This window comes from Scleropages formosus, chromosome 12 (genome assembly GCF_900964775.1).
Source record: "Scleropages formosus chromosome 12, fSclFor1.1, whole genome shotgun sequence".
Lineage (NCBI taxonomy): Eukaryota > Metazoa > Chordata > Actinopteri > Osteoglossiformes > Osteoglossidae > Scleropages > Scleropages formosus.
This window is the reverse complement of record NC_041817.1, coordinates 13,219,908-13,247,751: the sequence shown is the minus strand read 5'-3', so window position 1 is coordinate 13,247,751 and position 27,844 is coordinate 13,219,908. Positions and strand designations below refer to the sequence as shown.

General features: G+C 40.4%; 1 protein-coding gene across 5 annotated transcripts; it reads left to right on the top strand.

Moving 5' to 3' along the window:
• LOC108938572 (mannosyl-oligosaccharide 1,2-alpha-mannosidase IB-like) lies at positions 1-27,793 on the top strand. Of its 5 annotated transcripts, none has more exons than XM_018759226.2 (14): positions 1-338; positions 2,255-2,721; positions 8,012-8,273; positions 10,819-10,915; positions 13,843-13,961; positions 17,831-17,911; positions 18,502-18,596; positions 19,741-19,864; positions 20,632-20,725; positions 21,373-21,488; positions 22,061-22,280; positions 23,447-23,619; positions 24,430-24,545; positions 25,267-27,793. In XM_018759226.2, exons 2-14 carry the CDS (start codon positions 2,411-2,413, stop codon positions 25,397-25,399), a joined length of 1,941 nt encoding a protein of 646 aa, XP_018614742.1. In that variant the 5' UTR covers positions 1-338; positions 2,255-2,410; the 3' UTR covers positions 25,400-27,793. The 5 variants fall into 5 exon arrangements, with proteins under 5 accessions (XP_018614742.1, XP_029112714.1, XP_029112712.1 ...); XM_029256879.1 differs by lacking the exon at positions 1-338 and adding an exon at positions 387-579; XM_029256880.1 differs by lacking the exon at positions 1-338 and adding an exon at positions 824-981.
• Positions 27,794-27,844: the final 51 nt, after the last annotated feature.

Sequence of the window (27,844 nt, the reverse complement as noted above, 5' to 3'; positions counted from 1 at the left end):
CCCTAAGCTAGCGGCGCCCGAGAGGTGGTGGGATACTGGAGGACTGAAAGAACCGCTACTGCAGTTAGAGCATCAAATCACAGGGTTGGATACTGTCACCTTTTAAGAATTAATGAATACACAGGGAAATGTGAGCTGAGGACACGCAACACTGTATCTGTATGGCATTTTAAACACGATCTCAACGGAGGGAGCTGAGCTCTTCCATCATGATTTGGCCATCATGTAAGTGCTTATTTGTCTGGAGGCGCTGAGCGTGATGCAGCGGCGAGACAGGAGCGGCCGGTCCGCCACCATGGCCGTTTCCAGCAGCTGAGCGCCGCCTGCACGGAGCCACGGTCAGTAACCTGGGCTTGTTGTGTGCTGTAACCGGTCGGCCGCGAAGAAGCGCCCAAGGCCGGGCTGGGGGGAAGGGGGGCAACAGCTGCACGCGTCTGATTACCATGGAAAAAACGTGTCACGCAAATAAGTAATTATTAAGGCGAGTGTCAGCCCTGTTGCTGTTGTTGTAAGACGCCGGTGGTGGTGGCGGCGGCGGAGCGAGCGGGGCCTGGTGGTGCACCGCGCGGTCGCCCAAAGGTAAAGCTGCCAGCGAACACGGCTCGGCTCGACTCGCCGGAGCAGAGAGGCGCTTCCTCGCAGAAAGGCGAATGTGCGTGGAAAGGAGTTTTGCTGACGCGTTGCTATTTGATTTTTTTTTTTTTTTTTTTTTTTTTCTCTTCTCCTCCTCCCCCCCCCCTGGTTTTAAGGCGGCCTGACAGCGCGTTAGCTACCCAGTATTTGGAACGATGATTGTTGTTCTCCTCCTGCGGATCTGACCCTTGAGCGTGGCTGCCGAAAGACGTGGTGGATTGCTGGGCGGCCGGGTTTCCGCGGTCCCGGTGGATCCGCTTTTACGACACCAATTCGGAGCGGCGAGCGCGCGGCGGACGGGGCGCCGTCTTAGCTGGGAGCGTCTCGCGCCGCGCTCCGGCTCGCGCTGTGTGTATACCGTGGTATTGGTGTGTGGTATCTAGTTACTTGTTTAAACCACACTTCATTTTATTTATTTTTTTTCTTTTTAGTATTGAAAAGTAAAACCTTTTTGATCCCAAAGGTAACTACACGATAGAATACAATAGTTTCCGCGTGAACCAAATCGATTTGCTGCTTCTTTTCTTTTTAAACTGAGGGGAAATAAATGATCGTTAATGAATTTCATCCCCCCCACCAGTGACAGTTTTTGAACCCCAGGACTTTTTAAATTACCTGGTTGACAGTGGGGACGGAAGTGCGCCATGAACTGGGTCACCGCGACTCGTCACCGCATTTCTCTGAGGCGGGAGAGCCGGTGCTTTGCAGCTTTCTGCAAAGTAAACACTTTTTTTTTCTTTTTCTAACCATTCGGGTTGGACTAGTTGTCGTCATTTAATATTTTATCCCTAGTTTTATATGCTTGTTGTTGATGCAGCAGTGAAACTAGGAGAACTAGTAGGTGGCACACTGACTCAGTGGTGAACACTTGGAGGTCGCAGGTTCGAATCCCACCTGTCTGTGTAGTACCCGTTGGTCGATCTATTTACCCTGAATTGTTCCAGTAAAAACTATATTTGGCTGTTTAAATGGGCAAATAATTGTAAGTGGTGTGGAGGAAGGTGTCAGATGAAAATGTGTTGGTTTTCATTGTGTATTTGTTCAGGAGCAGAAGACCATTGATAATTTGTACACCTGCCTACTCCCATGCAGGTCCATAACTAGGAATTCAGGCCCTATGAAGTAATATCTTCTCCCTCCTCCAATAAATTAATTAATACTGTAATTTTTGTGGGCCCTCACCAGTTGTGGGCTCCTTGGAATCGCGTTCTTAATTCTCTCCTCTAATGACGATCCTCCTGTCGCTATAATTGCGAGGTAACTGCTTAAGATGTAAACGTTGTCTTTAACGTTTGTACGTTACTCGGCCACGGAAGCGCAACAGGATTTCTTTGTTCTTTCTCGTTATTCTGCAAGCCAAGTTTTTATGTGGGGGGGTGCAGTTATTTGTCAGTATGTGCATGTTCTGTGTGGGAGCTGCTGAGCAACACAGTGCCTTGTCAATAAAACTGACCTTCGTCACATTAGATTATTCATGAGGAATTTGCACCCTGGTTTGGCAGCAATGAATTCAGCAGTAAAGACGTGTTATTTATTTATTCCTTTTTTTTTTTTTTAAACTGAACTTGTATTAGAATTTAAATTCCTGTATTATTAATTCAACCTTTTCCTTCCTTTTTAGAACATGAACACCTAAACTTCCAAATGGAGCTATCACATCCTTCAGCTGAAATTAAAGAAACATAAGTTTGGAAACGTTCTAGCCAGAATGAGATAATAACGTTACGGGTGAAATGCAGTGATTTGCCCAATTATTGTACCAACTCCACGATAAATCATGACAACTCCGGCTCTTTTACCACTGTCTGGCCGGAGGATACCAACCCTCGCGCCCGGGGCTTCTTCGTTCCCTTATCACCGGGCCACGCTACGACTCTCCGAGAAGTTCATCCTCCTCCTGATCCTCAGTGCCTTCATCACCTTGTGCTTCGGAGCGTTCTTCTTCCTCCCCGACAACTCTAAACACAAACGATTTGACCTGGGACTGGAGCATATGCTGATACCACACATTGACTCCAGCAAGGAGGGAAGGTTGTCTGGTGGTCCAGTAATCCATGGACAGGGGCTTCACGATGAGCACCGACACAGGTAATTTTAGTGGTTGTGAAGACCCTGGTAAAGCTTATTGTCTCCTGAACAGCATCCGCATCTGGTTTGAGGTATAAGTAATACTGAATTTTATTGCAGTCTTGGGGAGGGGTCACCAGCTGTGAAGTTGCCTCTCGAAAAAAGTCCAGTTGTTCTTAATGATACGGAGATGATTATTTATAGTGTTTGCAATTTCTGCAGTGCTATATTTTTGACAGTTATCTGAAATGCAAGGTGGCAGCACATGAAAGGCTATGTAGACCTTCAAAAAATGGACATGGGTTTTTTCACCTTTAAAATGCTTGTTTTTGGATTTAGAAGCACTTATCGGAGTCAGGGTTTTTAATATTGGCCTGTATGCTGTCTCTTCAGGACCGTATCCTGCTTCAAATCTGCTGTTACTTGTGGACTGATGCATTTTTCTTTTAACCAACTGGTAGTGTTGAAGTTATAACTGTTTTGCAATTGAAAGGCTGAGATTTGAATCGCCACTCCTGCTGTACTACCCTTGAGAAAGTTATTGTTGGAATTGATCATTTTCAGACGACTTCCTTCTCTGGAGTTTCTTTGTTCGCTTTATGCATGCATAATGATGACATGATGTGCACACAATCTTTCTAAGACACAGATGGACAAAACAACCTCTCAGAGAATCTCCAAAAGCAAAACAATACAAAAAGACAAAGACAATGCATTTGAATTCACTGTACTTGAACTAAAAAAGTCCAAAGCACTCAAAGGCAGCTGCACTACAGCATAATCACAACAGTTTTGACTGTGAGCCAGTAAATATACACTGTGAACCTTTATGCAGTACAGTTGGTTTAAAATGGTTCATTTTGTTGTGTCCCTTCATTATGTTGAATGTACATGTCTTCACTCATCACTCCTTCAGAACATTTCCCTGCAACTCTCCTCCTTCATCTCTTCTATCATCAACTCCTCACTCTCTTCTGGCTGTTTCCCAGCTGCCTTCAAAACTGCTCTAATTTCACCTCTGTTAAAAAAAATCCTCCCTGGACCCCAATCTGATTGAAAATTACAGACCGGTCTGTCTCCTCTCCTTCCTGTCCAAAACCCTTGAGCGGGCAGCCTGGGATCAACTGATTTCCTCACCCAGAACCATCTCCTTGATGGTTATCAGTCTGGTTTCAAAGTTGGTCACTCCACTGAGACTGCCCTTCTGGTGGTATGTGACTCTCTCCAAGCTGCTACAGCTGCCTCCCTCTCCTTGGTCCTCATCCTCCTCGATCTGTCTGCAGCATTTGACACTGTAAATCACCGGATTCTACTCTCCTCTCTTAACCTGCTTGGGATCAAAGGTGCGGCACTAAGATGGTTTGAGTCCTACCTCTCTGACAGAGCCTATGAAGCGGTCTGGCAGAGCTCTCGTTCTTTTCCTCTTCCTCTCCTGCTGTTCCACAGGACTCGGTATTGGGTCCTCTTCTTTTCTCCATCTACACCTCCTCCCTCGGTCTGGTCATAGCCTCCCATGGCTTCAAATACCACTGCTATGCTGATGATACCCAGCTCTTCCTCTCCTTTCAACCTGGTGTGTCAGACATCTCCGCACGCGTTGCTGCCTGCCTGTCGGACATCTCTTCATGGATGTATGATCACCACCTCCAACTCAACCTCTCCAAAACAGAGATTCTTTACCTCCCAGCTGGCCTGTCCTCCTGTCACGACCTCTCGATCAAACTGGACAACTCTCATTTCACCTAGCTCCTTTGCTAAGAGTCTGCGAGTAACGATTGATGCGAGTCTGTCATTCTCTCAACATATTGACGCCACAACCCGGTCCTGCAGATACATCCTGCATAATATTTGTAGGATCCGTCCCTACCTCATTACTGACTCCGCCCAACTACTTGTCCAGGCCATGATGACTTCCCGTCTGGCCTACTGCAGCTCTCTTCTGTGTGGCCTTCCTGCTAATGCCATCAAACCCCTCTGCAGCTTCTACAGAATGCTGCTGCACGAGTTGTGCTTGATTTGCCAAAGTGCTCCCATGTATCTCCTCTACTCATCTCTCTGCACTGGCTTCCTATAGCTGCCCGTATCAAATTCAAAACCCTGGTTACTGTGTACAAGTGCATCAATAGAACTTCTCCCGGCTATTTCCAGGACTTGATCAACCGGTACAACCCAGCCAGGCCCCTTCGCTCATCTACTTCTGCTCGCTTGGTGGTCCCGCGCACGAAAGGCAAAGCTCGGAGGTTCTCGGTTCTGGGACCGTTGTGGTGGAATGACCTTCCCCTGTCACTCAGAACTGCGGAAACTCTGTCTGTTTTCAAGAAGGGTCTGAAAACCCACCTTTTCCAGATCCACTTTGCCCAAGATCTCTTCAGATCATATATAGTGTAACTGTTCACGCATCATAACTCCAGAAGCATCCCTAGATACAACCTTCATTCAGCCATTACTCTGGTATTGTACTGCTCATTTGTGTATCTTATAGTATTTAATAAAAAAAAAAAAAAAAAAAATTGGTGTGGGTATCAGGATTTGTCTATCCTGTGTCTTATGCACCTACTTGAGCGATGAACCTCGGTGCAGCAAGTGGTAGGGAACAAGCTAGGTTTGCTTGAGATTTTCATGTCTGCAGCTATGTCTCCTCCTCTTGATGTAATGCATAAATTGTACTTTTGCTGAGATATGTCGCTTTGGACAAAAGCGTCTGCTAAATGAATAAATGTAAATGTAAGTCTTTTTAAGACACCTAGCAAGGACTTTTATGTTAAGGGACTGTTTGGATAAGTATCTTCTGATATGAGGGCTACTCGAGGCATTCTGATCACTTTACGCATTCGATACTGACTGAAATCACGTTAGTAAGTTGAGCAAAGAGACATACAGCAAATAAAAGTTGTCAGTAGGCGATTAGCTCCAAGCTGTTCTTTTAGAATGTATATCAAGTAGAATTATATAAAATCCATTGCACTTTGTTTTGGTCTAAGGAGCTAAAAGAATTGTGTGTAGAATTATTGAAGAAAAACTTGATTTGCATCTAGGTGACATAATGAGACAGAAGAACAAGCAATGTTCACATATTGCAGTGCTGCCAGTGAAATTGATGTCTGACTCTTGCTTTTCCATGCAGATGAGTGCACATTGGATAAATGTGGGCAGTTGCTGACTGTCCATCTTCATTGTGTGTGTGAACTTTCTACAGCGGGTAGATAGTTATGTTCTTGTGTATGTAGAGGGAAAAGTTTATCCTTTCATAGGGCAAGGACTCATTAAGAATGTGATTAAAGCTATAGCCCCCTTCGCAGATGCCAGGTTAAGAACCCCTGGTGCAGGGTAATGTCATTTCCTCATGTGACCTAATGCAGTTTGAAAACTTTGTATTATTTAATAACCTCGCATGTCAAATCTTGTAATGTGTTGCCGCTGATGAGAGCTGTGTTGTCTTTTGATGCACAAGGAATTTCTGAAAGGAAATGTTTCATTAGTCCTGGGGATTGTCACAATTTTGAGGCAGATGCCTGGTGTAAAAAGGACCCGATAATGAGGGTGTGATGGTGAGCCTTGCTGTGACAAAGGATCAAATTGCACACCCATCTGCTTTAGCTCATTTTGACCAAGCCTATGGGGATCAGCGGCCCAAGTAAGAGATGCTTACAAAGTGCCTCTAATCAGTGTTGATTACTTTCCCTGTCTGAATAATCCATTCTCATTGAAAAGGTCTTACTGTCAAATTGAGCGAATGAAAGCTGAATGCCTTGAAAATGCCTTGTTGGCATCTGCCCAGTTTCTGGTAGTAAGGTAAAGTCAGCAGTCATGGATCTCTTTCGGGTGCAGTCATATTGTAAGAGTTTCGGAATAACTATAAATCTGTATTCATGATGCGGTTAAATTCAGCTTTTAGTATCCTTGTTTTCATATTTTACAAAACAGCTTTTTAGTGAGAGCTGATACAGCAGTACTGTATTTGGTTTGGGGGACGTGGTGGTGCAGTGGGCTTGTCTGGGTCCTGCTCTCTGACGGGTCTGGGGTTCGAGTCCCGCTTGGGTTGCCTTGTGAGGGACTGGCGTCCCGTCCTCGGTGTATCCCCTCCCCCTCCAGCCTTACGCCCTGTGTTGCCGGGTTAGACTCCGGCTTACCGCGACCCCGCTTGGGACAAGCGGCTTCTGTGTTTGTATTTGTGTGTTTGGTTTGCATAGTGAAAGGAAAAGAGGAGCTGCGTAGAGATGAAACATCTGAGTCAGGTCACAATAGCTGAGAAGTTAAAAGTATAACTTTTTTATGTTCCATTGTTTTATGAAATAGTTTGATTTTCAGATCACTGGCTTGACAGAACCGTGCATGAATGGACTGAATTTAATTTGAGTTTCCCACTAGCCTTTCCTAATTGTTTCAAAGTTTCTTTTTTCTCTGGGTTACTTCAAAAAATCCCTTTATTTTTTTCCTAGATATTTGGAGTACGTGTAGAATTTAATATAATACCTTACACTCTGCTTTTTGATTCTCTAAGAGCAAGGTAAGATGAAGTAATGCACCATACCTTTCAATTCTTGTTTTGTCACATAGCATTTACATTTGGGGAAGACACTATAGTCTCAAGTAAGAACTGTTCATTAAAAGCTTGGGTTGAGTATCCAAGAATCTTGTAATGCTAACACAACCAGGTATAGTGCATTGTTTTTCTCTAGAAAAGAGAGCTTTTTTTTATTATTATAATAAAATAAACATATGCTCCAGTAGCACCATAAGTTCCATTTTCAGAAGGAATTGGATTTTTTTTTCCCCCATGAATATATTGTTTTGTGTTTGTGTGTGTGTGTTGACAAATACTGTGAGAGTAGTATTTCACACTACAAGGCTTTACAGTGCGAGTGGTGTACCTGTGAGCTAGAATATTGATGGCTTTTCTCATGTTTTATACAGGTTTATTGTGTATTTTTTCTTTTTTTTTTAACTTCTCATTGCAGTAGTCTGTTTTTTTCCACTAAGATGACTTCAGCTTTAAAGGGTATACATTTACAGCACCAAAGCTTTATACCATTGTTACAGAAGCAAGAAATGGAAGCTGCATGGCACTAATTTAATACATTTAAATGGGGGAATTAAATATGTTCTTCCTTAATGGTTCTGAAGAGGCGACTAATAATTCTCAGCAAGCCTGTATACAAGGTTTTGTTAATTTTACATTTTCTTAAATAATTTTCTTGAGCAGGTTAATCTTACATTTTAGCATTGCTGATCTCAAGCTGAGTTAAATCCTGTGTATTGCTTTCTACTCTTTTGTAGAATCTTCAGTTCTTTACACTGTCTGCCTCTGTAGGGAGGAGGAGGAGAGCCTGAGGAGCAAGATCCGAGCAGACCATGAGCGTGTCCTGGAGGAGGCCAAAGAAAAGCTAAGGAAATCTCGTGAGCAGCTGCGGGCTGAGATTCAGACTGAGAAAAACAAGGTAGCAGAGCAGCTCAAAGTGAAGGATGGTGCTGGAAAGCCCCTGCCACCTGTACCTATGCCCAAACTCGTGGGCATCAACGACGGAGACCCAGGGGACCCTGAAGTTAAGGAGAAGCGAGACAAGATCCGAGAGGTATGTTGCAGGCTGCGACAAGATCAGACTGGGACAGGGACATGTGTTGATATGTGAAAGGAATTAACCCATTAACAAGGAGTTCTTCAGAGCAGCTATGGTGGCATACCAGGTAGCATTAGTGATTCACAGCTCCCAGGCTATAGGTTTGATTCCAACTCAGTCTGTACAATATACATGCTTTGCCCATTTTCATGCAGGTTCACTCCAGGTGGTCCGGTTTCCTCCAAGACATCAGACATTTGTTTAAGATGAACTGGTGACTCTAAATTGCTTGGTATGCCCTGCTTTGCACCCTATTCTTCCAGGGTAGACTCCAGATCTCCATGACTCTGTGCTAAACAAGCGGTGATGGATGGATGGACGGACTTTCTCAGCTAATGGCACTCAGGATCTGAGAGACTTTTTTGGGAATGTAAAGAAGTCCTGATAATATTGTGTCAGTGAAATGTTCGTGTTCTGTCCCGCATTTTGACGTTCTTGTACCATCAGTGAAATGTATAGGAGCAGTTATTACTAGAGGGGAAGGCATAGATAATGAAAGCTTGAGCTGAAATGGTGGTATTTCTCCATGCTGCTGTCTGATTTCCTACACTACTGCATTTCTAATATTTTGGGTTTGTGTTGTAAGTGGGAGATGTTGATGGACATTAATGTAGCTCTTGGTAGACTCTTAAGACTTTTATGCTCTGCTTTTCTCATTTGAATTCAAGTTATTTCGAAGATTTCCCCCACTGGTTTGTTGAGTAAAACCGTAGCGCTTTTTTTTGCAAGAAAAGCCCCAGTTCCCAGGCCTCATCTTCGGCAGGAAAGTAATTTACAAAGTCTTTAGCCTTTTCAGAGACGGCAGACCCCATTTTGCTAGTTCCTTCTCTGTAAGATTGGCTGGAGTCTGCCGTTATTAACATGGTTAGAGTGGCGATTTAAAGTCTTAGTCTTGCATCTTCTTTGAAGTCAAACGAGTGTTGTGTATTTAACACTAGGTACAGTGATCAATAAAATTGATCATGTGCTTTTTTGACAAGAGGACTGAAGACCTGACCTGTTGTTTCTCTGAATTACAGAATGTGTTGGTTTCAGCTTGAGTACAGGAGAGACCCCGTCTGCTTAGTAGCCATGAAGTCAAGCTTTCATGAAATTTAAAAAAAAAAAAAAAAAAAAAAAAAGGCACAGTAGTTAAAGATATGCATTTGTAATTCAGGTACACTCTAAATGCTGTAGTATCTAAAGACAAAACTTGAACTGAAATGCCTCGTTTCATGTTTATGAACCACTTGTCCATGTTGGGCTTGCAGCGCTCCAGAGCCTGTTGTGGAATTCCTGGCTATATAAATAAACACTTAAGCTGCTTTGCGAAGTCAATTCAGCAGTGGTTATTAGTTTAAATGCCTGTTCTTGAGAAAGATGATGTGTGTCATAAGGGACAATCTGGGACAACAGGTAATGTTGTGGTTGGAGCTGCTGTCTTTGGACTCAAAGGTCACATGTCTGAGTTCTACCTCTGGCTGTAGTACCCTTGAGCAAGGTACTTACCCTAAACTGCTCCAGTAACATTACCCAGCTGTATAAGTGGGTAATTGTAGGTAGATATTATAAGTTGCTTTGGAGAAAAGCATTAGCTGAATGAATAAATGTAAATGTAAGGACAGCAATTGTCTCTAGCCCTGCCTGTCATACCTGCCTTCTCTTTTCTGGATTCCAAATTAGAATATAAAATGGAGGGCCTGTGCCCAAAGTGACTACTTTGTTGTTGTTGTTGTTGTTGTTGTTGTTGTTGTTGTTGTCATAACATTCAGTACTTTGTCATAACTAACATGTCTCGCTGTTCACAAATCACAGTTACTTGCCAGCTGAACTCAGAATTGTTAGCCTCTACGTTGAGTGGAATTCCTGTTTAATTAAGGTTGTATAGTAAAACAGATTTTATGCAAGTAATTTATTTTGGCTTGAGTGATAAGGTGGTCAGAAATTATGCAAAACTTTTGAACTAGTGACCACTGAAGTAAAATGTGTAGACGTCAGCAATTTATATTGACAAGGAGCCTTAATGTATTTTTTTTTTTTTTTGGTAATCAAAGGTCTGTTGAAGTTTTGGTTTTTTTGCTTTTGTTTGGAATTGTTGCATTTTTTAATTTTTGGTATAGAAGTCAACTGCAAGTGTAATACATTTCAGAAAGTTAACCTTTGGCCTCATACATGTAGGTTAACTATTCTTCTGAAGCACAATTTTAGTTTTTTTTTTTTTTTTTTTTTTTTTTTTTTTTTTTGCACTGAAGCACAGAGCTATTTTAAAAAGAGCTTGGATTAGCACCTTGTGCAAGAAATGTTCCAAGTGGAGGTTGTGGTGGAAAGTACTGGAATCACTTGAAAATGATATCCGTGTACATTTCATTTCTTAAAATTTTTTTATTCATTTGTTTGTTTGGTGGGGGGGTATCTTCAGAATCAACAGCACCCGTTTTTGTTTATAGGAATGCAAATACAGAACCTATAATGTGGAGAGAAAATATTGTATGAATAGAGATTGGTGTGTTTTGTCTTCCAGATGATGAAGCATGCATGGGACAGCTATAGGCAGTATGGCTGGGGGCACAACGAACTGAAGCCTCTCTCCAAAAAAGGACATTCTACCAATATTTTTGGTGAGTAAAGTGACAATTCTTAACCTGTGACTTGCTACTATCCTCAACTGAGACATCCAGCTTGTTAAGTTTCTTCCTTTTGGCTTGTAACTTTTATTCTCAATATGTTTGTTTATTTAAAAAAAAAAAAAAAAAAAGGTTTTAAAAGGTGTAATATATTGCCTTTCAACAGCCTCATATGCATGCAGCCTTTATTTACTTTCAGCATTTATTTACGCAGTGCTCTGAAACGCATACATGCACAAATGAACAATGCCAGTAGTAAGACACGAAGCATTATCAAAACTTAATGGTCCAGATGGGGTCTATGCAAATGAAGTGATGTTTGCAATATTGCAGAGTTGAATTTACATGCTAAATAATGCATCTGAATGCACTGCATACCAACTGAGCTCACTAGTGAGTAACAGCAACCCTCCTGGGTGACTCATGATACCGCCTCAGCATGTCAGTAAAAGTAAATGAAGAAAATTTAAGCATAGGAAAAGGTTTAGAGTGTTACATACTGGACATGTATACTGTGCCATGGATTTGTACATGTTTTTCACAATTTATTTTCATGGATATGTTTGTATGTACCATGTCTCATCTAAGCACAAAATTAGAGCATCTTATTCCATAAGACTTGGTGACATGTTTACATGTATTCATTTAGTTGGTGCCTTTTTTCCAAAGCAACTTACAGTGTTAAGCTAGTTACAGTTATTTGCCCATTCATACAGCTGGGTAATGTTTCTGGAGAAATTTAGGGCAAGTATCTTGCTCAAGGATACTACAGCCAGAGGTGCGATTCACACAGCTGAAGATGGGACTCAATCCTGAGACAGTTGGATCTAAAGGCAGCAGCTGTAACCACTATGCTACCAGCTGTCCTGTTTAGACATGATTTTTGGCTTTACATGCTACATCAGTCACCATGTAAGCTGCGACTGCTCAGTGACCATTGTTTACCGTGGGCAGATGATGTAAAGATTTAAAACTGCAGACAACTTACTTTAAAGTACCCTAATGGGCATTCACATGGAAATTTACCTCCATTACTTAACCCTAAGAATACAATATACTTCATGTAATTGAATCATTGTGCTTTTTTGTTGCGTTCTATATATTTCCAACACAGTATTGTGTAAGTGCAGTTTGTTAGACTACATCAAAAGTTTATAAGTGAGATGAAGCAACTCCTCTTGCAAGTACCTTATATAACTCCTTAATCTGCATAACAAGCTGTCAACTCACATGTAAAAGAAATACCTTGTAAACACATTTACATTTATTCATTTAGCAGATGCTTTTCTCAGGTGACTTACAACGATTAGTGTTTAGGTGACTCCTATGCCTAATGTGGCTTACAATGCTAGATACTGCATGCCTACAATTATTCACCCTAGTAACATAACACACAGACAGAGGCAATTTAGAGTTGTTAGTTGACCTGAAACACATGTTTGTACCGTAAGAGGAAAGCGGAGCACCTGAAGGAAACGCACAGGACCATGGAAAATGACACGGACCCAGTCGGACTTAAACCCATGTTTAAGTAGAGTTAGGAATGCCACCTCCTTCATACATGAAGCACTACCTTTTGTGTGAGAACTTTGTATGGCTTTGAGACTACATGTGGTCTTATTGGTGTATGTAGGCAAAGGAGTTTCTATGGCACTTGGAGGTAAAACCTAGGTTCTCCTGGAAAATCATGCCTTAAAACTGAATAACAGTAGTAGTTTGTGGTTTCATAAAGTTTAGATGTTCTGTAGCTTTATATACAAAAATGATCCTACTCCTTGGTTATTTTGCTCATGCTGTGTAACTTTCTTGTTTCTGGAAGGAACTGAGTATGCCTTGTTTATCTCATATCTGCTTGATTTGGGAAATAATATGCTGAGCAGGATATGAGCTTCTTCACAGATATCAGTATGGATATTGTGTGTTTCAATATATTCCCATTGCTGATGGCAGTATCTATTGTATTGCAGAAAATAAAAAATGGATTAAAAAAATGAACTCCATTCCTTTTAATGTGCTTACAGTCTTGAGTAAAATGATTACTTATCATTTTTACAGAATTTTTTTTTTTTTTTTTTTTTTTTGGTTAAAATGCCATCCGTTGAAAACCCATGTGTGCTCAGTCATGTTCAGTTACATTTATATACCATTTTGGAGAAAGTGTCTGTCAGATGTATACATGTAAATCAGAATTAGTGAAAGCTTAATACACACTTCTCTCAGTTTTTCTGGTAATGTTGTGCAGGAACCTCAGATAGTGCTATAGTATATAACAAAATAAACTGACTTATTTGATCATTTTTATTAACAAAATTACAGATAAAATGATCAAAAGGAAAACTTTCCCTCGACAACCTCTTATTCAGTATCAACTGTTCAGCTTCCTGCCAGTTTTTATTCCTCACACTGTCATAAAGCTTAACACAGAGGTTCTTCAAATAATTTGTTAGATTGAAGACTTTGTCACTGTACTGCTGTGCAGTACAAGTTTCAAGTTTATTACAAGAAAATTATTGAAGTGGTATTCAGAGTTCTTTACACACTCACATAAAACAACAAATTGACTTAACCAACACTGCACATGGATAAATCTGTTAAGTTATTGATGAGAGAGACACTAATGCTGGATACCAGCTGTAAACACTACAGAAGTAAGTTGAGTTAAGGCAGTCCTATGCTAGTATTCTGTTTGTATGTGTTTTTGGGTAAATGCAGCTCACTTCATGGAGAGGTTGGATAAAATGTCCACATCTGCAAGAATAGTTATTTTGCCTCTATAAATGGAATTGCTTTTGGTTATGATGATGCTGTGAATTGGTTTTGATCACAAGTTCAGTGATGTAATGCGGGGCTCAGTACAGTAACACTTGGTATGTGCTTGAGTGCTATGTGAAATGGTCTTACTTTGAGCTTCTTCTCTGCAGGAAATTCTCAGATGGGAGCCACCATTGTGGATGCCCTGGACACCCTTTACATCATGGGCCTTCACAGTGAATTTAAAGAAGGACAAGAGTGGATTCAGCAGAACCTGAACTTCAGTGTAGTGAGTATACCCTGTTTTTGTATTCTTCCCCCATCTGACTTCCTGTTGGTTGTCTTTGTATTTGTATTCACAAGTGCTAAACATGTTCTTCTATTCCTTTTTCTTGTGAAGTGTACTTGGAACATTTTATGACCTTTATTGATTTTACTGACTGATCTTCAAAAAATAAGTAACCAAACAATATTGGCAGTAGGATGGTGTCAAAATTAACTAGTGGAAGTGTTCTGTAAATGGATTCTATTGGACCTAGAGTTTCATGTCTTCCTGTAATGTTTTAGAGTGGTTATGGCAGGCAGCATGAAGGCTAGACCTGCTGCCTGCCATCTGAAGATCCCAGGTTTGAATCCCTTATCCTGCCATTGTACTCTGGAGGAAAGTACTTAGTAAATTACACAGTAATTTAGTCAACTGGAATTCATTTTATGGCCATTTTTGTTATTGGTAATGGCTTGAAAAATACAAAAAGTAAGTAGCAAAAAATAATACCGTCAGTATTAAAATCAGGTCTTCCAAGCTTGGGTTATTGTCCACCAACAATGTAGGAATGTGGAAAAAAATAAGATTTCTTCTTAGGTGAAGTCCTTCAATGTTAACCTCAGCATACCTCCAGCTGTCTCAAGGTACCTGCATAGTGATGTCTGAATAAAGGCCTCCCATACTCCACCAACCCTCGATGTTATTGAATGTCTTTGAATTCTCATGAGCTGTTTCCTTTTAATTTTCCTAACTCTTTTTCTTGGAGGAATTCTCTTGGAAGGAAGCATTTGGCATGAGCATTTGCAAAAGCATGAAGCCTCCTGGGATGTGGCCTGGTTCCACAGCAATGAGCTTTGGGATAAAGAACCATAGTGAAACTCTAAATGAGATGCATAACTATATATTGGCTCTAAAATGTTGCACTTTTTAACATATTGCACAGTCATCTGAGCTGGTCATTTTTCTTGCAGCTTGGTAGATTATTTAAAGATCCTCCAGTACAGTCGGTGGCCCCTTTCCACAGGAGACCTCAAGTCCCATGACAATGGTGAAGTCCTGAAGAAATTGCACTCCTGTACAAGATATAAATCTCACTGTTGGCTGCATGCTCTGTAACGGCAGCTCTTCCAATCTGTTTGCTATTATAAATATTAATGCAGAAAGCGGTAATGTCACTCCCCACCAGAACTTTTAGAATTTGCCTTCTGTCATGGAGCCATCTTTGGGATCTTCTGCTGGCTGGTACAGAGCTACTGACTTGCTTGTTCAAGCAAAAAGCTTTGCTTTTTAGCAAAACGTTAAGAACAAACTTGAAAGTTTCTGTACATGCTCTTCGTTCTTCGTTACATACTGTGGAGGCCCTTACGTCAGCAGATCTTCTTCTATGATGCTAAGCTCTTAGTGTTTATCTTGTTCTCATGAATTTTGCAATGCTCACTTCTGTAGTATACCTTTTCTTTAATTATCGAGGATACCTGGAGTATCCTCAACAATTAAAAGTTAGAAACCTTTTCTGGAAAAAACTTTAAATGTTTATTTGGCTAACATACTAAAGCTTAGTCATAATTGGTTAAAGTGCATTTCTTTCTTACCATGAATAAACTTAATATCTTGCATTTCCATATGACATATGGGTAATGAGAAGTCTGCATTGGGGTAAGGCTGGTCCCTTATATAATAGCTAGTATTAGTGTAGGAAAGTATGGTGACACAGGGAGTCATGTTGGTGCTTCACCACTCTGGATTTAAATCCCGTTCCATTTGTGTGCAATTGCATCCATTTCTCATGTCTGAGTTTCTTTCAGGTGCTCTGGTTTCCTCACAGAGTCCAAAACTGTTTTAGGTGAATTGATGAACCTGAATTGTCCTTAATGTGTGACAGCATATAATTTTTAATTTAGGTGAATTGATGAACCTGAATTGTCCTTAATGTGTGACAGCATATAATTTTTAATTTTGATTTCCTGGTGTGGTGTGCCCTGCCTTGCTCCCTGTTGTTCCAGGTATAGTGGCCAGAGCACTGTGACCCTGTACTGGATAAGGATTTCTGAAAATAAATTAATGGATAATATTAACAAAAACCCCACCCAAAAATCCTCTGCTGTGGCAGCTCTACCACATCAGATATGTTTTTGAAAATGCATCTTTAAATCGGTAATTTAGTTTTGGGGGTGTACGTATCCAAGCATCATTATTTTCACTTATGAAGACTAGCCTATTTTTGTATTTTTGATTTATTCGATTAATGGTCCATCATGGGTGATTAAAAGTTCATTTAAAAGAACGAGCGTTTTCCCAGGTTATTTTAACAAGTTAATTGTACTGCAGAGCACATATTTAGTTAATCCATAATGTTTTAAACTTTTTTATAGATTGCTTTTAAAATGCATATTTTACAGCTGGATAAAACAAGCAAAGCACTGGCTGCCAGACTGTGTCCAGAGTGCATGGATTTAAAAAAAAAAAAAGACACGCTGCTCAAAGTCTCCTTTCACTTGACACACATTTCGTACTCCATTAACAACAGACTGTCACCCTGGGACTTTAGTGAGCATAACTTTCAGATCTAGGTATTTTAGTGTGTAGTTTGCTGTAAATGGAGTGGGAAAAGAAAACTACTAAATAAGTCACACTGCTATCATCTAATTCAGATCAAGCCAATGAGAAGTTGGCTATGTCAACTCCAAATCAAGCAGCACTTACTAATATTGACATTGTATTAATCCTGAAGGGAAATTGGACTTGCAGAAAAACAACATATAGCAACAAGACATGATGAAATAAAGTAAATATAAATTAGAAACAAGAAAGTGGATGTTTGAGTGTAGCAACACTTCCCCGTAGAACATTACTGGCGCCCTTGCAATATCAACATTTCATTCTGATTGAACGGAAGTCATCCGTTTTTGACACTATAAATTATATACGGTTTGATTACACCAGTCATACAGAACCAGTATGACAGGGTATATAAATATCCATTAAAGGGCCTCTCTATGAACAGTGACAGTTGCATGATGGTTATTCCGTGGCCTCATTAATTTTCCAGTAAGCAACTTATGAAAGAAATGCTTCCGTGGTTGTTCAGTCCTGCAGATTTTAATTACGGTGAAGTACTGCATGCTAGGTGAGCAGCGGAAAGCCTTTAACACACAAGAACCTCACCATAAGCTAACCTGTTTAAACATGAATATAAACCTAACTTTACCCTGATTTTAATAAGAAATAGTCATATTGTGTTGTGGTTCTGCAAACTTTGGCTATAGAATTGGTTTGTACTAACTTTCTGTAGGCTCATTAATGGTTTAATAATGGTTAATTATTAATGGCTCAATAATGGTTTAAACAGTTTAACAAGCAAACTATGGTGAGGAGCAAAGTAAAGCTGTACCTTTCAATGTATTTTCAACAGTGGACACTATTAGCAGTTGTGTAATTTTGAACAGAAAATTTGCTGGAAGAACCTTGGTGCCAACACACCGGTAACTGATATTCAACCTGCCATAACTCTTTAAGGTCGCTGCCTTTTCACTTCTCATTAATGTCAAAGTTAGTCCTATTTCATGTGATATTTTCATTTTCAATACACTAACAATTGAATTTATTGTTGAATCTGCTTGATAATATTTGAGAAAAAAAAGTTTTCATAGATAACAAAAGTGGATGTAGCTTGATTTTTAAAGTCACTTTTAAATATATTTATTAATTTAGTGTTTACAGGTAATACAAAAGTCTTGAAAGGTCTGTGCCATTTGTTTTTTGTGGTTATTTTTTCAGCAGGAAAATGCTGACAGTTCTATCATGCATTATGCAGATCCATAAACCATGTTGGGTTTTCAGTCTTTGTGCGGTGCTTTCTTTCACACAATATTTACTAACCTTTTTTTCTACAGAATGCAGAGGTGTCTGTCTTTGAGGTCAACATCCGTTTCATTGGTGGACTGCTGGCAGCCTATTACCTGTCAGGACAGGAGGTAAAAGCTAGAAAGAGTATACATTGTGTTTCTGTGTCTTCATTTGCATGTTTTTTGATTGTCATGTATGCACCTATGCAAGTCTGCGTGAATGTATCTCTTACAATTTCCAGTGTACTCCTAGATTGCTTTATATTCAGTGACTTTTATTTTCCACTTTTATTGGAAGCCGAACAAGTGCTTATCTGTTGTCTTTCTCCTGAATTTCCACTTCCCTTACTCTTGCTGTAGGGAAATATGACATTAGAAACTGAAATTCATACTCATTGATAATTTAGCAAATGGTCACCTAGAGTTTCAGTGGACCTGCTCTTTTTTCAGCAGATTACTACTGTCTTTACATGTTCTGGAAACTCAAAGTCAGGTTAATATAAAATTAAGCTGAGTCTGTTGTTCTACTTGTTTTCTGACATTTTTGTTGACTGGGAATTCAACAAGATAAGGGTTATTCATGTTGGAAAGGAGGTGGTGCTACAACTTATCAGTTACCTGGTACCCTCAGACTGACTTTTCCCTGCTGTTCTCATTTAACACTTGCAGGTTTGGGCATGTTGAGTGTCAGTGTAATGTCATTCTGCTCCCTTGCAAAGGTTTTCAAGGTCAAGGCGGTCCAGTTGGCTGAAAAGCTGCTGCCTGCATTCAACACCCCCACTGGAATACCATGGGCCATGGTCAATCTGAAGAGGTAACTGGTACTGGGATTTCATTTTATGTTGATTACTTGGGTAGGGTTATAAGTACATTTTGAAGTAACTAAAACAACTTATGTGCAAACACACTATACACCTACACCAACAGTCAAAAGTTTGGACACACCTGATGGAATGTGTCTTTCAAAATCTTAGACATTTCAATCTACAGACTTATGTTCAAATACTTGAAATTTGTTTCTAAGGAAAACTAAAAAGTGAAATTGATCACTATGTATAAATTTCTTTCCAGAGTAAATATTGTCTGTGATCCTGCCCCCAAAAGTAATTTTCATTTAGAACCTTTCTGAAACTTAAGAGTTAGAAATCACCATCACCCAACCTAAATCCAGTAGAGATGGTTTGTGATGAGCTGGACTCTATAGAGTGAATAAAAAGCGGCCAACAAGTGCTCTGCACAAGTGGGGAGTCTTTCAAGACTGTTTGAAAAGCATCCCATGTGGCTACCTCATGAATCCAATTGGGAGAATGCCAAGTGTGCGCAAAGGGTGCCATCAAGGTATAGGATGGCTACCTTGAAGGATCTGAAATATTTTAAAAGTTTTGATGTCTTCACTATTGTTTTAAAAATACAGTCCAGACTTTTGGCTGACAGTGTACTTCCTTAGAAAACATCATTCCTGTCCCTTCCTCTCTTCAATGCACTGCTGGTCTTCATGTTTACAGTGTTGTATGGACAAATGGATGGAAGTGCCATTCAGCTGAGTACAACTCATAGCAACCATAGGCATGGTTTCCAAGAAAAGGGAGGAATGGAAGTGGTTTTCCATTTTATGGCTGCTGGTTGCAATCACAGGGCAAAACATGCAAACTCTGCACACCTCGAGTTGGACTCGAGCCCCATGCCAGCTGAGCAGCTCAGGAGTTGTGAGGCACTGACTTCACCTATTGTGCCACCAAGTCCCCTTACGCAGTGATGTGTACAGGTGTATTGTGTATTTTAGGTGTTACACAAATGATGTAGATATTTTGAAAGATTTACAGCATAGTATTAGTTTAGTTCAAATGATATATTGATATACAGTGTATTTGGTTCAAACGATGTATTCTTGTTGCTTAAAGTTTTTTTTTTTTTCTCCCCCCCCCCCTCTTCTTTCTCTCTTTCTACTGCTTTTGCAGCGGTGTGGGAAGGAACTGGGGTTGGGCTTCAGCGGGAAGCAGCATCCTCGCAGAATTTGGAACCCTCCATATGGAGTTTGTTCACCTGTCCTACCTCACTGGAAACCCTGCTTACTTCCAGAAGGTCAGTCAGGGGACCTTAGTTGTCCATTTGGTCAAATAAAGCGGAAACTATTTCTAGATTTTGTGATAGAAAAGGTTGAAGACCACACAAATTTAATAGTAGCTGTTGGCCTTGAGTAATCTCTGTGGATCCATAGTGTGTTGAAATAAGCAAAAGAGAATACAGTCTTATTTATATGTTCAAAATGTACAATGTATGCATAATGTACTCTCTTGCCAGATATTTTCTTAAATAGCTCCAAAAGTGGTTAGTGTTGTACTTCTGTAATCTCATTGTACTTAATTTTATAATCCCTCCTGCTATACTAGATCAAGGTGGTAACCCTGAATTTCTCCAGTAAAAATACCCTGCTATACTGTATAGTAAATGGGTAAATCATTGTAAGCATTTCATTCAAGTTTGAATGTAACATTGTAAGTGGCCTTGAACAAAGGTTTCAGCTAAAAAGTTGTGTCTTTAAGTTGTCTTGTTTTTTATGCCTTATTTGTGGAAAGAAAAAGTACAAGAGATTTATAGACAGTGTTTGCAGTGCAAAAGTTGACTCTCTTACTCAGATCTCTAGCGTCTGTCTGTCGCATGTACAGCCAACATGTTTGGAGTCTACAAAGTGCTGCACTACTTTTGCTTGTGTGTGTCTTGCTGCTTACATGTATGAATATAATATATGTGTATCTGTAAGAGCAAGGTTTTCCTTATGTGTGTGTAACAAAATGTGTGAGAGAAAAGTAATCCAGCCCCATGACCCACTTTTTTTGGGTTTTGTTCAGGTGATCCACATACGTAAACTTCTGGCTAAAATGGACCGGCCCAATGGACTTTACCCCAACTATCTGAATCCCCGAACTGGCCGCTGGGGGCAGCGTGAGTATCTCTGGGGCAACTGTCTGTGGGTGTACCATTCGATACAATACTGTAGATATCTTTCTAGTAGAGATGACAGTTAATTTATTTTAATTTTATTTTATTCTATTTTAGGTGTTTGTTTGTTGTGCAAGTTATTATTTTACCTTTGTGCCTGACCTTCTGGGGTCATTTGAAGGGAGGACTGATGCAAATGAATGTGTAGTGTCTGTAATTAATTGGCTATATATGGCCTCTTATTAGCAAGGGGGCGCAGTGGTGTGGCAGGTTTGGCCAGTGCTCACTGTGTGGCGGGTCTGGGGTTTGAGCCCTGCTTGGGGTGCCTTGCGGCAGACTTGCATCCCATCCGGGGTGTGTCCCCTCCCCCTTCGGCTCTGTGCCCTGTGTTGCCGGGTTAGGCTCCGGCTCGCCGCGACCCCGCTCGGGACAAGCGGTTGTAGGCGTTGGTTAGCCTCTTATTTTAATAGACATGTTACCTCATGGAAGTCACTGCAGCTTTACATTCTGTTGAAGATTTAAGGAGGGTTGCCTGTGCTAGTGCATGGTATGCAACATAGATTTTCTTTTCTATAACTTATTTGTGCACTTATATTTAAATATATAGATGGTAAAATAAGGATTTGTTTTCAATATCTGTGCCCTGTCAGACCACACCTCTGTTGGAGGACTAGGTGACAGTTTCTATGAGTACCTGCTAAAAGCCTGGCTCATGTCTGACAAAACTGACACTGAAGCCAGAAGGACGTACGATGACGCCATCGAGGTGAGCCTTGGTTATGCCCAGTTTACACTGAACTATCTATTTTAACTCCTTCCCCTAGCAGAGGAAGGACTCTGCTGTCCTTAGCAGGAACACTTATTACTGTTCTATTTTATTTTTGTACTTGTTACGAAATAGACTGCTCATTTTCCACAAGGGACACTAAACAGCACATTGTGCTTAGCTTTAATTCACATTTTAAAATTGTCACAAGAAGTTTTCAGTTGTATAACTCTCAAGTCCCTGTCTGCTGAATACTGATAAAATTGAAAAAGCTCAGAATGTTTACAGTGTGGTTTATTTATACTTATTTTTTTAGCTGTGGAATTTGATTAGAGCGCAGCTAGAAACACAGAAAATACAGAAATAAATCTGTAGCTCTGAATATTATATATGTTTTTTGAGATGAAATGTGCAGACAGAGGTCTGTGCTTTGCCTTGGGAATCATGCAGTGTGTTGACTGGTAAATGTAAGTTACTTTATATGCAAACCCTGTTCGAGCATCAACATTGGAAATGTTTCATTTTAGAGTATAACTATGTTTGACAGCTTAAGTCTTTTATTTTCTTTGCAGGCTATCGAGCGTCACCTTATCCGCAAGTCAAATGGTGGGTTGACTTTCATTGGGGAGTGGAAGAATGGACACCTGGAGCGGAAGATGGGTCACCTGACCTGCTTCGCTGGGGGCATGTTTGCCCTTGGAGCTGATGGTTCACCTAATGACAAGGCTGGCCATTACCTGCAGCTTGGTGCTGAGATTGCCCACACCTGCCATGAGTCCTATGACCGCACAGGTTAGAGGGAGAGGGGGTAACAGTGAAGGGGGGAGTAGCTGGTTTTTGTTCCATCTAATCCATCGGTTCTTTATTGACCTAGAAATTAGGCTTTTATTATATTTTAGGCTTTTATTTTTATATTAGCCTTAATGGAAACTGTCAGTTCAGACTGAGTTTTCAATATCTTTTTCATTTTTCCAAGACAGCAAGAATATGAACACGTTTTCCATGAATTAGGCAACAAATGTAAATGATACAGAGTTTTGAAGTAGTTATACTCAACCTCTATTACATGGTCTCCAATATCTGGTCTGCAATTATTGCCCATTATTATTCTACCACTTAGACAGATTGAATATTAAGTTACTGGCAACATCCAGTCCCGCCAGTGACATTTGGTCCAATGTGATAAACAAAGACCCCATTTCAGAACTGTGCCAAGCGGCTGTGCAAGAGAAACTGTGAAATGCACTGCATTGTGGGAACCATGTACCATGGTCTTAGTTGCAGTCTGGCACCAATGAACTTTAATTTTCAAATATTGTTTAATTTTTTTTATTATTAATGTGACATATGGCCTTTGTCTTCCTTAGGACAGTATCACTGTAAGCCTTTGAAAAGGAAATTTTTGTGGATAGGTCACTGTTATCTGATAGACTGAGGGGGGAAAAAAACTGTATAAAGGGCAATTATACTCTTTAACTCATTTCTGCACTTGTAGTAAAAAATGGAATAAGCAATTTCATTTTCCAGGTTTTTTGATATTCCTTCCAGTTTCAAGAACAGTTAATGGATGATAAATGTATTTAATTTAATAACATTGCCATTCATTGTCACAAGCCTGAGACACCCTTCTGAAAGCCTTTTATCTGCTGGACATCCTGAGAGATTTTCACTTTAACATTAACATTTTAAGTGACCTAAAGAGGAATTATTTTTTTAAGTGGAGGAGTTGAACCATTAGGTATATGTAAGATATGTGGTATCTTCAGTGACCTTCTCCATAAATATATGTGACAATCATGTCTGCATTATTAACTTAACATCACACTCTGGGAATTGTGTGTTCTGGTATGAAAGGTTGTTACAACAATGTGAGTTTCTTGTTAGATGGGTTTTTCTTGGATTGATAAACTGTTTTGTCTGATGCGTAAGAACCCCTTTTGTTTTCTTTCTGCTCACAGTGCTGAAGCTTGGCCCAGAAGCCTTTAAATTTGACAGTGGCTTGGAAGCAGTGGCTGTTCGTCAGAACGAGAAGTACTACATCTTACGGCCAGAGGTTATCGAGACTTACTGGTACATGTGGAGATTCACTCATGACCCCAAGTACAGGCAGTGGGGCTGGGAGGCGGCACAGGTGAGCGTAGAGTCCCTGAACGCATCTGTGCTTTTGGTTTGGTGTTTCACAGTTTGCTAGAGTGCACAGTGTTTGGTAGAGTTGAAAGAGCAAGAATACTGTTGTGTCAGTCAGCTATAACTAACAGAAGAAAACATATTCCTTATAATAGGAATAAAAGTATATATCCAGTGTCCCACTGCATTTGGAAAAATCTTTTACCATTTTCAGTAACTGGAAATATAATGTGAAATGAAGGCATCTTTTGGCTTTCTCCAAACAGAGACCTGTTTTAAGAACAGTAAAATATGACAAATAAAATAATGTTTTTTCTTCATTCCCGAGCAGTTCAAGTTCTTTACTCCAAATTGTGTTTTTGCAAAAGGGCCTTGCACACAGGCAGTTTCCAAATGTGAGCATTACCAAAAATACCAGCTGCAAAGCTCATTACACTTATTTTAAGACTGGATCACAAAAGTCTTGACCCAGTTGTGTGGTACATTTTAAGGCGTTAACAGAAAAATTGTAAGCATGACCTGATTTTCATTCATTTCCATTGGCATTTCAGTCCTCACAGAAGGTACCTGGGCTTGGGTTACTATGGTAAAATGAATATTAATCCTGATGTCTCCCAGAAATTTCTGCCTATTTATTCAGTAGGCTTGGAAATAAAGATTTAATGCAGACTTTATAATAAAAGAATTTTGGGAAAATCTGTGACTGACCTGATTAGGCTTTTTTCAGCAGTGAAATCCTCCATTTGTGTGTGTGTATGTGAGAGAGATACAATTCTCCAGCCAGTTCTCAGTTTGCCATGGTCCTGTCTTTTAGGCAATTGATAAACACTGCAGAGTGAGTGGGGGATTCTCCGGCATTAAAGACGTCTACTCGTCCACCCCTACTTACGATGATGTCCAGCAGAGCTTCTTTCTTGCAGAGACGCTTAAGTAAGTCATGCTCTGTCCCTTACTCTAATTATGGAAAATACCATGACGTAACATGGGGGGGTGGCTCTAATGGCAAAGACCTGGAATTGCCTTGCCTCGCACTTGGTAATGTTATTAGTGGGTACATAACATACATTTCAGCCTTACATTTCTTTTAATGTAAAAGGCCCAAAAATGAGGTAGCCATTCAACATGCTTCTAAAGTTTTGTATACAGTATTTACTTTAAGGATTTATAGTGGATGTTCTAATAGCATGGCGTATGTGGTAGTGTAGTGGTTAGAGTTGCTGCCTTTGGACCCAGAAGTTGCCGGTTCAATTTCTACCTCCTCCTGTTTTACTTTGAGCAAGGTACTTACCCTCACTTGCTGCAGTAAAATTACCCACCTGTATAAATGGGTAAGTAATTATAAGTACCTTAACATTGTAAGTTGCTTTGAAAATAAGTGTCAACGAAATGAAGTAATGCAAATGTTCAATATACACAGTACCAGTGAAAAGTGAAACTACATGTGGGCAACCTGGGGCAACACTCATGTGACATCAAGCAACACCTAGGTGTCCTGCATGTCTGGAAATTTCTACAGGAGAGCTTTGAAGATGTGCCACCTCATTTTTGGACCAAACCGAACGCCTCATTGGGGGGGCTTGCTTCCAGAAATTGTACTCAAACTTTTCATGTGTAGGGCAGAGCTGCACTGATCCTGCTGCTTCTCTTCCAGGTACCTGTACCTGCTGTTCTCCAGCGACGACCTCCTTCCCCTGGATAACTGGGTGTTCAACACAGAGGCCCACCCCCTGCCTGTGCTCCGCCTGGGGAACATCACATTGCCGGGGAGCAGCGCCGTGCAGTAGGGACAGCCACCATCCCGCGCTTACAGGCAGCTCAGAGTAAGCGAGAGCCTCAGAAAAGAGCCACACGTCTCTCGGCCCTTCTTTGAGACGACAAGAACGTTTTGCGACTACAAAGTAAGGAGTCACTCTTGTTCCTGCCATGTTATGTGCTGCCTTTTTTGCTCCACATGAGCCCTGTTGACCACTCCCAGTTGCTACACTTGACCAAACGGACCAGGAACGTGGAAGGATGCAAAGATGCCCGAGAACTGACAGACAGAGACATTTCTGCGGAGAGACCTGTACGTGGTAGACGAGTGGGTGGACTGGGGTACACCAGGATTCGGGAGGCTGTGATGAATGTTGGTGTTTTCTGAATGCGACTGGCCGGCTCTCCCAGATATCAGTGTTAACATAACATAACTTCCTGTTTACTCCTGACAGTGACATTGATGTGCTACTGAACTTACTGGAACATCACCCTCTGTCTGACTTCAGCTGGAGGATGTAATAATTGTTCTAATATTGTAGAATATCCTACTTATTTCTCCCTGTGTTTGTTCCAAGTGACTTTGGGATATTTTTAGGAGGAAGATGGACTTTTCATAGGTGGAAAATTAAGCTTCCAGAGTGGCATTTTTGGTGAGTTTTTTTTTTGCCACTTATATAGTCCACCTCCTCTTGAAAAATACATGAAAACTGCCTGAATACACTGTATACAGTAATTGCTATGTAATGCAGGGCTTTATGTGGATAGGGGATTCCTTCAGATAAATCATATATACTGCATTATTTTGGGTAAATTTTTGCTTTTCACCTGCTTTATTATTCCGCTTTTCTTGATCTTGCAACCCCAGAAGGTGGTATGACCAAGTATGGCCTGATCCTAGAGTAAAACATTAATTTTGCCAATATATTAATCTTTGATTAGGGACCAAAACCTGTCTGGGATCAGTTGATTATTACTTTTTGGCACAGCCTTATGTTTAGTAATCTTGTTATTTCAGTTGTAGTTCTGCGATTGAAAAAATATTGCACTGTCTGTGGGGGAGGACATGAAACTAAGATGGTACTTTTACTTTGGCAAAAAAAGGTGCATGAAGAGCTGTTAAGTGATTCCAACTTTATAATATCTGAACATGGTTGGTTAAAAATAAATCTTTAAGGTGAGTCAAACACGTGATGGAGTGGCAAAAATCTTCTAAACTGCAGTGCCAGATTCCCCATGTATACCATTAATGATATTACACTTATTCAGTTATGCAATGTGTAGCCCGTGCACATAGGAATGGGTTGATATTTTTTATTTTTATAGCAATGTCTCCCAACCCGTTCTCAAAAGAATCATGTCAACATATACATCACTTCAGCAGTGCATGTAGCACTTACAAACCTTGTTTGTTTGGAGTGTAAATGCAGGAGCAGCAGCAAAATAGTTTTCCAAGCTTCAGAACCCAGCTGACAATAGATTGTCAGGTAAAAATTTTGTGTATGGAAAAAACAAATCAGTGAGCACTATCAACCCACAAGAGTCCTACACCTGTGGGACCTGCTGCGGAAGAGCTGGGAACATGTCACCTCATTTCCCAATCAAACTAGATTCCCGCAAGCATGCTCATGTATATTTACATTTATTCATTTAGCAGACATTTATGTGGAGAAGACAGCAGACGTTTGTAGGACATTTGTATACAAAGCTGAGTTTCACTCATTAATGTAATTAACTGTCTGCTAAGGGTCATGAAGTTCTGCTAGTTTGTGACTGACCTGGGTGTTGTGTTAGAGCAGTGTTTTTTGTTCTCATTGCTGTGAACAGAAGGCAGTCAGAACTCTAGCTGCTAGAAGTGGTAATGTAATGCACAAGTACTGAAGGCCCCACAAACCTAACTTGGCAGAACAACAGGAGAGTCCAAATCCTCCTTGAATATATAATGGATCAAGGTGAGCTAACCTTCCCCTCTTGCTTGTCCCCAACTCAATACATCATCATCCAACTACTTAAATGTCAATGTTTGTTTTATGCTTTCCAGACCACTTGTGGAAATGGTTTTAGATCCCCCCCACCCTGTAATGAGAACTACATTTTCGGAAGGTCTAAATTTGCTGTCTGCTCTGTTCTCTCACTAGCAGGAATCATAATGGGAGCATAGTTTCCCCATAGTTAATTACTGCAGGAGTTTTTATGATAGCATATGGATTTATATTCCTCAAAGGTGCAGTAAGTAAAAATTTTGTAACCATTACGTAACTAAGAACAGGTCTATACTGCTCCCAATTCATCATTCAGAAATATTTGTATGTTCTGTATCTCTGGGGCCTACTTATTTTTCCTTTCCTTGTTTATTCAGTAATATAGAGCCGTTCTTTTGGTTCAGATTCAAGCTGAGGATGTCCTGTTTTAAAAAAAAAAAAAAAGAGATCGTAGTCCTTAAGGAGACAGGTGTGTACAGAAGTGGATGACCAGTC

Bases quoted from the DNA above. Each gene is read 5' to 3' on its own strand.
- LOC108938572 (XM_018759226.2), top strand. From the start codon at position 2,411: ATGACAACTCCGGCTCTTTTACCACTGTCTGGCCGGAGGATACCAACC. The intron at 13,962-17,830 runs GTGAGTATACCC...TTTTTTCTACAG, and splicing joins AGAACCTGAACTTCAGTGTA to AATGCAGAGGTGTCTGTCTT. The intron at 19,865-20,631 runs GTCAGTCAGGGG...GGTTTTGTTCAG, and splicing joins ACCCTGCTTACTTCCAGAAG to GTGATCCACATACGTAAACT.